This window comes from Passer domesticus, chromosome 1, assembly GCF_036417665.1.
Source record: "Passer domesticus isolate bPasDom1 chromosome 1, bPasDom1.hap1, whole genome shotgun sequence".
Classification (NCBI taxonomy): domain Eukaryota; kingdom Metazoa; phylum Chordata; class Aves; order Passeriformes; family Passeridae; genus Passer; species Passer domesticus.
The window spans coordinates 139,288,652-139,301,881 of NC_087474.1; the positions used below are offsets into that span (position 1 = coordinate 139,288,652).

Sequence of the window (13,230 nt, forward strand, 5' to 3'; positions counted from 1 at the left end):
CAATTATGAAGGCCTCTGCTGATGTGTGCTGACTACCAACTCTCCTGTTTGCAGACAAGGACATTTGCAACTCAGTTGACCATGGCTGTGAACAAGTTTGTGTGAATACTGAAGATTCCTACATCTGCCAGTGTCATGAAAAATTCATGCTGAAGGAAGATGGAAAGACATGTAGATGTGAGTAGCCTGAGCTATAAAAGTATGTTTTTATTTTAAGCCTTCAAGTGTTGTGGGTGTGAGTGCACATGTGTATGTTTGTGATTTCCAAATATTTGGGCTGGTTTAAAAAAGATACCATCTCTCCCTAACAAGCCTCACCTCACAAACCCCATCCACTTTTCTCAGATAAAGATGTTTGCAACTCAGTCGACCACAGCTGTGAGCATATTTGTGTTAATACTGGTGATTCCTATGTCTGCAAGTGTCATGAAGACTTCATACTGAGGGAAGATGGAAAAACTTGCAGGAGTAAGTTATTTAATCTTTGTTTTGTACTTCCTGGTCTGTTAATGAAACACACTATGCAACAGTAGTGTGTTATTTATGTCTTTATAACAAATTAGCTTCACGTAAGTGGGATCCTTCATGAAAAATTATAGCCAAATTTTTTATATTTTGTGAAATTTATTTACTTAGCTAACTGTGCTAAATACAATTTTCATTATTCCAAGGTAAAAATGTCTGCAAAACAGTCACCCATGGTTGTGAACATGTCTGTGTTCCAACTGGCGATTCATACATGTGTCAGTGTCACAAGGGATTTGTATTGAGGCGAGACAGGAAAACATGCAGGAGTGAGTAGCTGAAACTTTTATGGGGAATATGTTTTTCAGTCTTAAAAGAAATAACAGACTTAATTTCACTCAAAGCTTGTTCATGACAGTTTTGTATTTGAAAAATGGTCTAATAAGGGGATTCTCTTAACAATTCTCAGATAAAGACCTGTGTAAATCCATTGACCATGGCTGTGAACATGTGTGCATTAATAATAACAACTCATACAGCTGTCAGTGCCATGAGGGCTTTGTCCTGCGACAAGATGGGAGAACATGTCGAAGTAAGTAACTCATTATGTCTGTCAGCCCCTCTTCTCTGGCACTGCTACATGAATGAACAAAGATATTTTACTCCTTTGTCATGTGTTCTTCAGATGCCGTGTTTGGAGTATTTGGATTTATAAAAGGTTAAACAGAATACAGATAAATACTTCAATTTTTCCTAGGTAAAGATGTCTGTAAATCAGTTGACCATGGTTGTGAATATGCTTGTGTTAATAATGGCGATTCCTATATCTGCAAATGCCAGGAGGGATATGTACTAAAAGAGGATCAGAAAACATGCAGAAGTAAGTATATTTTATTTAGAAAGCATTTGTTTCTTTTATTTCAAAAAATTAATTGACCTCACTTCAAAAAAATTATAGAATCATAGCATGGTGTGGGTTGGAAGGAACCTTATTAAAGACCACTTAGTTCAATCTCCCTGCTGATGGTAAGGACACCTTCTACTAGACCAGGTGTCTCCAAGCCAAATCCAGCCTGGCTTTGAACACTGCCACAGCCTTTCATTTCAAACATGATATAATATTTGAAAGCCCAGGGCATATGCGTGTGGCACAAAATGTCTCAAACAATTAACTTGATGCTCTCCTAAGCAAAAATCTACCAAAGTGGAAGAGTTGTTTTAGTACAATAATAATTCTTTTGGAACATCAGGGAAAAGCCAAAGGGGAATCTTATTATCAAGGAATGTACATTTTAATCAGGTTCATGTACTGTGGGTCTTTTATCTTTATATACTGTATTTTAAAATCCCATTAATTTTATTTGCTTATCTTCCAACATAACATGTATTTATCTCATCATCTCTTAATACTTGGAGGAGAAATTCTACTGGAATTCAGTAAAAATGTTTATTCTGCCAAAAATGGATGCCTTAGTTGAGCAGATTGTGATTACCAAAAGAACAGTAACAACTTCTGACTATTCTCAATCCTACCTGACACCATGCACCATGAACTGCTGCCCTTTCTTGACTTATGCAGTAGTATTGAGGTGGTTCTGATATGTATATTAATTGCATTTTCACCTCAGTACATGTGAGGTGTCTTTTTCTCAGATGACTGCAGAAAGGAACTCTTGAGCAGTTTTAAAATAGATATTTCCTAAGGAGAGAAGTCCAGGCTTTAAAGCTGAAAATCCGTTTTTCGTACTTTAACTTGGTAACAAACATCTCCAGTAATTTCTGCATAGTGATTTCTGATGAATAACTCTCTTTTGTGTAGTGCTTACAGCATTCTGCCTGTACAAAGATCAGAGATTAGTGGAGGTCAGACTTTATTTGGTCCAGACTAAGAAGCAAATCCTACATTCCTTAGCATGGCATATTTTCCCTGGAAGCTACATTGATCCAATAGGAGCTAGCTCCAGTAGGAGCTCTGCAGCTAGCCTTTGCACAAAGCACAATAATCTCTGCCTGCTGAAGGCAATTCCTTTCTAGAGTTTAAAATAAAACAAAACAACCCACCTGGCAGAAGCAGTCTGCAACTTGGAAGGCATTCTCCAATCTCTAAATTCCCTAACCTTTTTATTGATGCCCTACAAACTACTGTCATTTTTGTATGTGCATTTGCCAAAAAGTATGAGAAATACAAATTTTACTAATTCCAATGTCTTCTGGCAAACTCCCAGCTCTAATGGGTCAACCAGAAACACAGCAGCAATACATAAGTCTTCTAATTACAAAATTGGTAGACACAAGCAAAAAAACCCTTATCTAGCCAATTCTGATTATCTCAACAATTAAATAGTTTTAAAACCATTTTATAACTCCCGCAACACAAATGCAGCTTCAGTGATTCTCTTCCATGTCTCTTAGTGCTGACAAATTTGACAAATGCAAGGTTAGCATTCAGGCTGATCTCTGGAAGAAAATGATGGCAACTCTGTCTATGTGCTAGCTATGTTCTTCAGTTCTCTTCACTAAAGAGTAATTCTAAACATTCTCTGATTGTTGCTGCATTTTAAAGAATTATAGTATTCTGCAAGCAGAATATGTCTCAGTAAATATTTGCTGTGGTTATAATTTTGTTAAATTCTCAGTCATAGGCCCACACTTAGCTTTTGAGACAGACTGTACACATCTTCAGACATATTGGCACAGGACAAGCCAGGAACAGGGTACTTTACATTATCCCTGAATTTTTTCCAGGGTATCCAGTTCCCTTTCCCAGTTTTGTGGAGTTGTTTCTTGATCTGTACACTCTGTTACTCCTTTCACAGGATGCACTGAAGGCCCAATTGACCTGGTGTTTGTGATTGATGGATCAAAAAGTCTTGGAGAGGATAATTTTGAAATTGTAAAACAGTTTGTCTCAGGAATCTTGGATACACTTGAGATTTCTCCCAAAGCTGCTCGAGTTGGTTTGCTTCAGTATTCCAATGAGGTTCGTACAGAGTTTACATTAAGGCAGTTCAGCTCAGCCAAAGACATGAAGAAAGCTGTGTCACAAATGAAATACATGGGCCGAGGTTCCATGACAGGACTGGCACTGAGGCAAATGTCTGAGAGAAGCTTCACAGAGACAGAAGGAGCAAGACCATTTTCAGCAAATGTGCCTCGAATCTCCATTGTGTTTACGGATGGGCGGGCCCAGGATGAAGTGTCTGAGTGGGCTACCAGAGCAAAGCAACGTGGTAAGGGGATGTTTGCTGTCAACATTTTTGGTATCTCATTCTAAAAGGCAAATATTGTTAGGAGTAAGATGTAGTGACAGTTTGGATGTGCTAATTGAGAGATTGTTTGCCAAAGCAGTCTGGCCAGAGACAGTGACCACTGTCCTGCACATCAGATCTTTGTGTTCACAACATCAGATCTTTGTGTTCACAAGGGCCTTTGCTGCCAGGCACGTGCATCATCCCCACAGCAGGGCTCATGGGGAGTGCCTCACAGGCAGGTGGTGACACCCACCTGGCATGCCCTGAGTGCCCAGAACATATCCTCTAAGGCTAGACATTTGATACAGAGACCTGGGAACACTGGGAGCATCATCAAAAATTCTAGGAAAACAATAAAAGAAACCCCAAGCTGTCTCTTCAAAATACAGCAATCTATTCTTGTGAGAAATACCATGGTAATAATTGGCTATATTTTTGTTTACAGGGTATATTCTTTATTTTTTATGAGTTTTATAGTGCTAATGGTGTTCTGGAAGGAAGATTACTCTTTTGGAAAGCATATAACTGTAGCACTGTCTTACTGTTCCTACATAGCTGTATGCTGAAATGTGACTGAAAACTGGTGATTTTTAATTTCTAATATGTTTGGACAGACATCTGTCCTTTAGAACACCTGTACCACAAATCAGAATCTTTTTATCTGTTTATCAGAGTCAACTGAAAATTTTCAAAACTTGTCAAGAAAATAAACAATCTCTTTTTTCTTCACTAAAACTTGTTTTTAAAAATTTTATGAGAAACTGCTTTAAGAACCATGGCTGATGGGCCACAACACAGAGAAAATATCCAGACTTCAAAAGATTTTGCACATCTTTTTTTCTGTGCTTGTTTTAGTGATTTGACTTATTAATCAGAATTTGATACATGATTAGTAGAGCACTGATCAGGTTCGATACCTCTCTCTAAGGAGAAAAGGGAAAAACATCCAAGGATATGAGAAGGGCACGTGCTAACAAGAGTGGCATTCCAATGAAAGAGAAAGTGATTTTAAAATAACTTTAAAAACCCCAAACATTTACAGGCTTACTAGTAAGATGAAACTACGTGGAGGATTTACAGAAGGAAAGAAGTACAAACCAACTTCTTTACTTGCTGAATGAAACCTCAGCTCTGGACTGCTTACACTGACTCTGCAATGCTACAAGCCAAACCTACTCCCTGTGTAATTACAGCATAACCAGTAGAGTAATGCTCAATATGAAATGGACCTTGAATACTTTTTCACTGATATCCCTAAGTCTTTAAATAGTAATAACTTCAGCATGAATGGTGCATTCATTAAATTGAATTAGCTTCTGGTGGACAATTTCCTTTCCTGGCTAAAGTGTAATGGTAGGCAGATTCATGAAGAAAAGTAAGGAGATACATTAAAAGTTAAAAACCTGGAAAATGCATACTTTGTGGTATTATCAGGCCCATGATTCTTCAGCAAAAAGGTTCAAAGTTGCAATTCAGTGAGTGTGCAGCAGTTATCATCTCATGTTAAATAAAGATATCAAACCTCCTCATCTCAAACCTCCTCATTGGAAACCAACCAGAGAAGGCAACTTCTTCTCTTGAATCATCTAAGAGCTGTGAAGCTCATAGCTGTACTATGAATCACAAAATCAGGACTTCTTGTGGACACTTTCTAAGCCAAAACTGATATACAGAGAAATGGTGTATCAGATCATGTGCTCATGAGCATAAAAACATAACTGCTGAAAAAGAGATTATTGAAGATCTCTATGTTTTGAGGTTATTGCCTGTTTAAAATCTATCTGGTGAGAGGGCTCTGAACCACTTTTTCCTTCCCTTCTAGAGTTAAGAAAACTAGACATCCTCACTTACCTTCCCCCTAGCACCTCTGCTGTGGAAATACTTGTCCTGAGCATCCCTGTTGTAAGGCTGTTTCTTTCCTAGCCCCCAAAATTTCTTGTTTTCCCATTTTTACACTCCTGCGTGGGTCTTGCAGCCTGTTATTGCCCCTCAGAGAGCAAGAATCAAGTCTCATTGTGTTCTGAGGATTTCACTTAAACTCTTATGTATTTTTCTGAAAAATTACTGCCATCTTTCAGGATTCTGCCCCATTTGCTAATATGTAACAGGTTTTCCCATCAGCCCAGTAATCAGCTGCATTGCATATACCCTAACCAGGGACTTGCAGTGCAATAGTGAGACTGAACTGTGTGATTCTCTTGGATTGTTTGTAATACTCTTTCTGGGACCATTTACTATCAGGCAAGTGTCATCTCTTTAACACAAAAACTGTATGTCAAATTACAGCAAACAAGAGAGTTTCTGCAAATATCCCAGTAATTAAAGCATATTAAGCCTCTTCACTGATTTTGAAGTTACATATAATACGTTTCTTGGGCTCTCCCTTTCTCTTTTATTTTCCTTTCATGGACAAACAAGTGCTTAGAATTAGAACTGCTGAAATAATAAGTATGTGCAATTTCTTTTGAATCCAGGTATAATCATCTATGCCATTGGAATAGGAAAAGCAATTGAGGAAGAACTGCTGGAAATTGCTTCTGAGCCATCATATAAACATCTCTTCTATGCTGAGGATTTCACAGCTCTGGAGGACATAAGTGAAGAGCTAAGAGCCCAAATCTGTGAAGGTAACAAAATTCCATTTTCCTTGAGATAGAAGTAAATATTTTCAGGTATTTTGCTTTTTGGATTTTTCTGCCTTTTAATACATTAAGAATATATACTGTTAATCCATCACTGGGTAAATGTATTAGTAATTATCTTACCTTTATTGTCATGAAGGTTGCATAAGATGTACAAGTCTATGCCTAGAAGAATCAATCTCTTCTGCTCTCTTCTATTTCTACAGTTGAGTCAGCGATGCATTGAACCCCACTCCACCAAATAAACATGATCTATTTCATTAGGAATGTGGGAAAATAATCAGGGATTTGTAATATCCTAATGAGAATTTTAAAAAAATCCTAAGACCAGCAGCAAAAACCTAAACCACAGCAAAATAAATTGTCAAGAGCTGTTATGTGTATTTATAGACTAAAAATAGTTCATTGAAGATACATTCACAGCTACAAAGAGTGGATTTCAGTTATGCATAAACTCTGAGTTTTGCTACACAAGTGTTGAAGGTTTGTTTCAGAACAAACAGCTTGTATATAAACATTCCCAGATGAAGTTTTGCAAGGGGAAAGAGGGAATCTGAGCTGAGATGAAAGCTATGGAGCCAGGGAGAGGACAGCATGCCTCTCCCACTCACACATTCCCAAGACTCAGTATTTTTTTCTACATTCAAACTGGTACCTGAAGCAAAATTCAGAAGCAACACATAGAATGATGTTAGTCATAAGACTAGAATTGTGCAAGATTATTTAATTTTCATTAGATTTTATCTGGTTATTTTCTTGAAATTAAATGCAAACAGATTTGGCCTTTTTTTTTCTTTTACATTATTGTATAAGATTAGCAGCAAGACATTTCTTTACACAGATCTCAAGAAATAATCTGTAAAAAAGACTTTGAGGATGTGTCTTAGCTTCTATACTCTTTGTCCTTCAGTCCTAAGAAGGTCTAGTTTCGTATTTCGGAAATACTAAATACTATGATAATATAAAACCAAGCCAGTTCAATTAACCTTATTAGGCAGATAATCTTCCAATGACAGCACATCATCTTAAAAGCTTTTAGAGAAGCCAAGCCCAAAACTATCTGGCAGCCAGAACAATAATTCTCACTCGTTAGCAAACCCCAGTATAATAACTCTCACTGACCAGCAAATCCCAGAGCTCAGTGATGGAAATGCATCCTTCAGGTACCCACAACAGTGGTTAGCAACCACAGTGTTTTTTTTCCTTTTAACTACATTATTTACAATATGAAAAAAATAAGTAAATCCTGCCCCTTTGTGGCAGTTTCTTGTCTGCACCTCCAGTAACTGGGCAGCACTGGTACTTCAGCTTCTGTCAACAACAGGCAATGAATGCCTCACACCTGTGAACTGAGGACTGACCCAGCCTTGTTTTTCTGGACACTCCAGAACTACCTATTACTCATCAACTCACTCCACCAGAAATTCTGCCTCCACACCTGTTACACAACCGAAAAGTTCTTTTTTAAATTCCTTCTGTTGTACACAGTGCAATTTTTCTCCTCCTTTACTCCAGCTTTGGTCCTTAGCTGAGGTCTTCTGAGGCTCCACCTTGTGAGGACAGTAGGAGATCCTATCCTCAAGGACTCCACTGACAGAGCTTCTCATCCCTAACCCCAGCCATGGATGCACTACATGTTTCCAACCAAAGTAGGAGTCCTCCAAACGTTTTTTTTTGGGGGAGTTAGGCTTTTTTCTTTTATTCTGCAAGAAAGCATCTGCCTTGTAAAATAGTTGCTGATTACTATTAATTATTCTTGATGATTAGTAGTAAAGGCAAAAGAAGGAGTTTGTTTTTTTTTTTCTCTCTTGCCTCTTATTAAAAGGAATTCAGTTGGAAGGTTCCCATTCACTGCCTTGGTTAATGTTAATTTCTCATCTGACTGGAAGCACTAACGAGGCTCCAGCAATGTCATACATAATACGCACTCAATATGATTGCAGCTTCAGCCCTGGGCATGTGCATTGTGGGAGCTTTTAATTACATGGTCATATACTATTTTTGTCACAAGACCCCAGCCCTGATCAGATGACAGTACTCAACAGCCAGCTGGTTAACATTCTGTTCTCCTTCCAAATTGTGGATCGTTATCAGTTTGGCAAATATTCAGACACTGCTTTTGATGTGACACTTTCTCACAGGCTCCTCCTAACAAATTACTTGTGGTTTTTTACAAAACAGAACACTAAAAATGAACATCCAACTTCAGCATTGTTCCCCACCAAATTTATTCATTGCACTGACTTCACCAAAGGATTCAGGGTGACCAGCCTCTGTCACTACTTGTGTGTTTATTCAGCTTCACAGAGGCAATGAGATCAGAAATCTTAGAGCCCCAACTAGTTCCTGAAGCATGAAGAGGAGTTTCTTAAATGCCCAATTCCTATTCCAAACTGGAGACCTCCTGCCACCTCTACCAGTGCATCTGTCATTTTTCTGTCCCTAATTACATGTTCATACCAGCCCAGTGCCCAAAGCTCACACATTTCAGGTCAGTTCCTCTGCCCTTCCTAAACAACCCCCTCATAAGCCTGCAGCTCCTGAACAACTTCTTGAGCAAGTCATTACCCAGGGTCAAACACTCAAAATTCATCTTACCTGCTCCATCACTCCTACAACAGAAATCTTCACCATCCTTGTTCCCACTTGATCATTCTTCAGCTAGACTCTGCTTCTTGTTCATTTCATTCCCTTGTGATCTCATCCCACACCTCTCTGCCCTGAACTCTTCTCCAAAATCTGAGTTCCTTCCAGCAGCTGGTTCCCATGCAGACTGAGATATCTATATCTCTCTATATAAATATTGTAGTTCTGCTGCCTGATCTCTGGTCTCCTTATTCAACCACTCATCTGTTCTTCCCTAATATTCATGCTCAGTAATTCCAACCTCCACTCAAAAGGGCCTCATCTCCTTCCCAGTGCAGTTTAGCACAGCTGTATTTTATTATGCATCTGTCAAAACTGACTAAACCAGCAGGGACCCCAATAGTTACAGCAAACCTGGATGTCACACCAGCATCTTCCACCTCCCTACTGCATCTTCATGGTGTATCAGGTGAGTTTGCACTGTCACCATGCATTCACTTTCGGGGAAGGAGCTCTGGGTTCCAGAGGAGGGGGTGTGTCCCAGATGCTCCATCACCCTGGCATCCTCGGTTCCGTCGTGCAGTTGTTAAACACCTGCTCTTCAGCTGAGCTGGGCCGTGAAGGGCTCCGGAGTCAGTGGAAGGTGAAGCGTTCCTTTCCTAGCGAAGGAGCCATCCGTGCCCGAGGAACCGCAGCTGCCTCCACACTGCCCTCTGGCGCACGAAAGGGGCAGGACACACAATGGCTGCGGTTCTGCCTCCGAACAGGTTTCTGTTTCCTCTCAATCTCCTGACGACAAAGATCGGGGTGTGGACTCTGAAATAAATCCTTACATTTTAAGGGCTGTGCTTCATGAATTAGAAACGTGCATTTTTTGCCTATAACTGTAGTGTATCAAATAGATGCTGCTGCACCCTTCTCACCTAAAAACTCCTAACACCCTGATCAATGTTTCCCATTATAAAGAAAACTGAAGGACAGGAAGAAACTTTTTATTTCTCCAAGCAATGCTCTTATTCAGTCCACCCCAAAGGATGATTAATGATAATGAAACATGAATTTTCACTGTAGGACACAAAGTAGATTGCTGTCATTTCAGATTGCTTCACTATTTCTTCACTAATAATCACTTCTGGTTTTGGATGAGTTCTGGTAGTCTGAGTTGAAGGGCAAATTGTGGAGTTTCCATAAAAACTGGACCTCTTCTAAAGTGCACAGGTATGAGGCATTCTCCATGTGTTATTAGAGACAAACATCAAGCTACTGTCAAGAAACATCTCCAATTCTAGGGAATGTGAACATTTTTATTGCTCCTTTTGTGATATAATTTCCTTTGGAAATTTCTATCTACCAGCCTTGAAAGAGTCACCTCACCAGCAGGATGCATCATCTGGGAGGCTTCATAAGACTGATCCACAGCCTTCAGGTTGGCTGTTTTAACTCAAGTGTCCTCTCCTGCTGCCTTTTCATGCTGCCTTCTGTAGAGGACTCTCACAATTCAGCTAAAATGGTTTATCCCATGTTCCTGCCTCCTCACCTCTCCGAGTCACCCTGAAATGTGAAAAATGGAGATTCACTGTAACAAAAGCATGGCTGCATGCTTCTTACATCATCTGAATGAAATACTTCATGGGGAAGCTTGTATTTCAACACTGGGCTTCACACATTAAGCATGTTCAGCTTTCAATCACTTCTGTTTTTCACAGGAACCTTCACAATTCCCTTTCAGTTCCTCCACAACTTCTATCATGTATACAGTAAATACAGCCTAACAGCCTGGTTCCTTCATATCTTTGTATCCCTAATCCTTTCCTTGAATGATCCTCACTGCAATTAGTGACATTTCTTACTAATTAAGGAGAACTCAGTGCATGTGAGTAGAAAAGAAAATTATAATTTAGTGGGTCTGATTTTTAGAGTTTTGGGGGGTTTCCTGCAGGACCTGAATCAACCACAATAGCCATCACAGATGTCATTGACTGTCCACATCTTGCAGTACACCACAAGTATCTATTTGAAGACAGTCACATCCACTCAACAACAGGTAATCAGGCTCCCTTTGTTTGGAACAACCCACACTATTCTTTGAACATGGAGGACTACACATTGTGTGCTGTCTTCCAGTACCAACAGAATCTGCCTCAGGGCGTTCCTTGGGATGTTGACCTGTTTTGAGAACAGGAAGCTTTATTAAACCTGCTCTGTATTTATAATGCCTTTTCATTTCCTCCCCATCCTATTCAATTTATTCAGCATTTAGCTTACACTTAAGTGTTTGTTTTTCAGCAAAAGCCTCAAAAGATAATGACCAGTGCAAATGTGAAAACCTTGTGACATTCCAGAACTATGCAACCAGTGAAGTAAGAAAACTCACCCAGCGATATATCCTTTCAGAGTAACTGTTTCTTACAGGTAAGATAAGAAAGGCAGGATTTTGCATCAAGTCTAAACTGCCTCCATAGCTAAAATCAGTTTATTGTAATGAAAATCTAAACTACATAATAGTTGCCAAGAAGTAAGGCTTTTAACTTTTAACCTGCTTCTCCTTCATAGAAGGAACCAAAATATTAACAAGGCTCTTTAATAACCCCTTACAGTAAACACCTTCAGGAACAGCAAAGAAACAACTGGTCAAATTCACGACTAACATGCTTTGCTCTGGTTTACTTCTTCAGATGCTACTGAAATAGCATTTACTGGTACAGGTGTACAGGAGATGTTTCCCTGCTGAACTCCTTGGTGAGGTACCATATGCAGTGAGTCATTTAAAACCATACTCTAGATGAGGAGGAAATCAGAGGACTCAGGTTTGGTTAATCTTGCATTAAAATAAATGCAGATAAAAGTTAGCAAAGTGCAGATCACTAGCTTCTGCTGCCCAGTTAGTCTATTTCAAGAGAGCTGCTAGTGCATCAGCCTTTACACTGCAATAGCCACATCTCAGGAAAGAGCAGCAAACTGGCAATACAACTCATCATGCACTATTTATGCAGCAAATTCCTCTTTTCTTCATGAAAGCTGCTTCTGATCAAATAAATACTAACAAGACATCACATGTTCTACTTGAGTTGTGTAACTGTGTGCAAGAGCAGTAATCACTTTTTCTCTGCACAGAGGAGTGCAGTGATACCAACAGCTCATTACTCTGTGCTTCCTAGACGGGAACAGCTTCAGACTGAACAGTCAGTCCAGAGGGAGGCAAACAGAGCATTGCCCACCAGTTCAGACCTTCCCTGCAGCAGCCAGCCTGTCTCTCACCTGCCCAAGTGAATCCTTGGGCAGACACTTTAAGGAATTATGTTCTAATCACTTGATTGAATTACTCCATGCAAAGCAGATTTCATAAAGGAGGAGAAGAAAGTCATCATGAAAGGTTATTGCTAGGTGCTGTAAATGCTCATCAACATACACACTGCTCTGACGGGACATCTTCAAACAACTTTGGAGAAAAATTTCTAGGTAATTTCCCATATATATGCATTATATGACACGCAGCATTCCAACCTGCATGCTGACAAGAAAGGAGACCAATTCTTGCCCCTTCAGAAGCTCTTTACCACAATCTCCTGCAGCTGGGCTGTGAGAAACTCTGAGCTTACCTAGAATCAAAGAGCTCAGTTACTAAGCTTAGAAGCTTAGCAACATGTGCTTTTTTGCTTTACCATTTGAGCAGGCAACCCTGTGATTTTTACTCTGATGGCTCAAGGTGATGGAAAACCTGTTAACACTGAACCAGAGACTAGGAGTTTTGATAGAACAGTGCTAAGCACTTCCTCAGAGCACTGTGCAGCCACTGCTTTGGAGAGTATGAACCATCCAGTGTCCTCTTTATATTACAAACCTCGTTTCTCTGCCTTATCTCAAGAGCAGCTCAGGTATGAGGTGTTACACTAGTCCTTGGTAACTGCAGACTGCTGGCTATTCCTCATCCAGAGATCTGGGGGGTGGGGGAGGGAGAACTGGCTACAAAAGTAGCTCCAGTAACACAGTACAGATATAAAGGGACCAGTTCAAACTGTTTTGTGTCCAGCTACATTAACTTCTATCAGTAAGTTGAGCACAGTTTCACCGTTTCAGCTTTGCTTCTGTGAACACTTGAGAAATATGGCCATTGAAGAAAATGCAGTTCACATGGTGCTCCTGTGCAGAGTAAGCTTGCTGCAGCAGACAGATAAGAAATTACCAAACCAAATGTCCAGGCAGACTGGACACCCACAGAAGCAGGATACCCACCCTTGCTCCTTTACTAGCAAGAGATTTTCCTGCTGACGATGGAAGGGGGTGGA

The 13,230-nt window shown here is 39.8% G+C and overlaps 1 protein-coding gene across 8 annotated transcripts in view; it reads left to right on the forward strand.

The window, feature by feature from the left end:
• Positions 1-13,230, forward strand: part of MATN2 (matrilin 2) — a 67,979-nt gene that overhangs the window by 53,508 nt on the left and 1,241 nt on the right. For 4 of the 8 annotated variants that reach the window (XM_064392536.1, XM_064392585.1, XM_064392572.1 and 1 more), the window contains 10 exons: positions 55-177; positions 346-468; positions 672-794; positions 935-1,057; positions 1,223-1,345; positions 3,282-3,695; positions 6,191-6,343; positions 10,299-10,370; positions 10,884-10,988; positions 11,231-11,326. In XM_064392536.1, coding sequence (XP_064248606.1) covers positions 55-177; positions 346-468; positions 672-794; positions 935-1,057; positions 1,223-1,345; positions 3,282-3,695; positions 6,191-6,343; positions 10,299-10,370; positions 10,884-10,988; positions 11,231-11,326 — 1,455 coding nt within the window. The remainder of the gene's footprint in view (positions 1-54; positions 178-345; positions 469-671; positions 795-934; positions 1,058-1,222; positions 1,346-3,281; positions 3,696-6,190; positions 6,344-10,298; positions 10,371-10,883; positions 10,989-11,230; positions 11,327-13,230) is intronic. The other 4 variants (XM_064392552.1, XM_064392542.1, XM_064392562.1 and 1 more) reach the window with 4 other exon arrangements.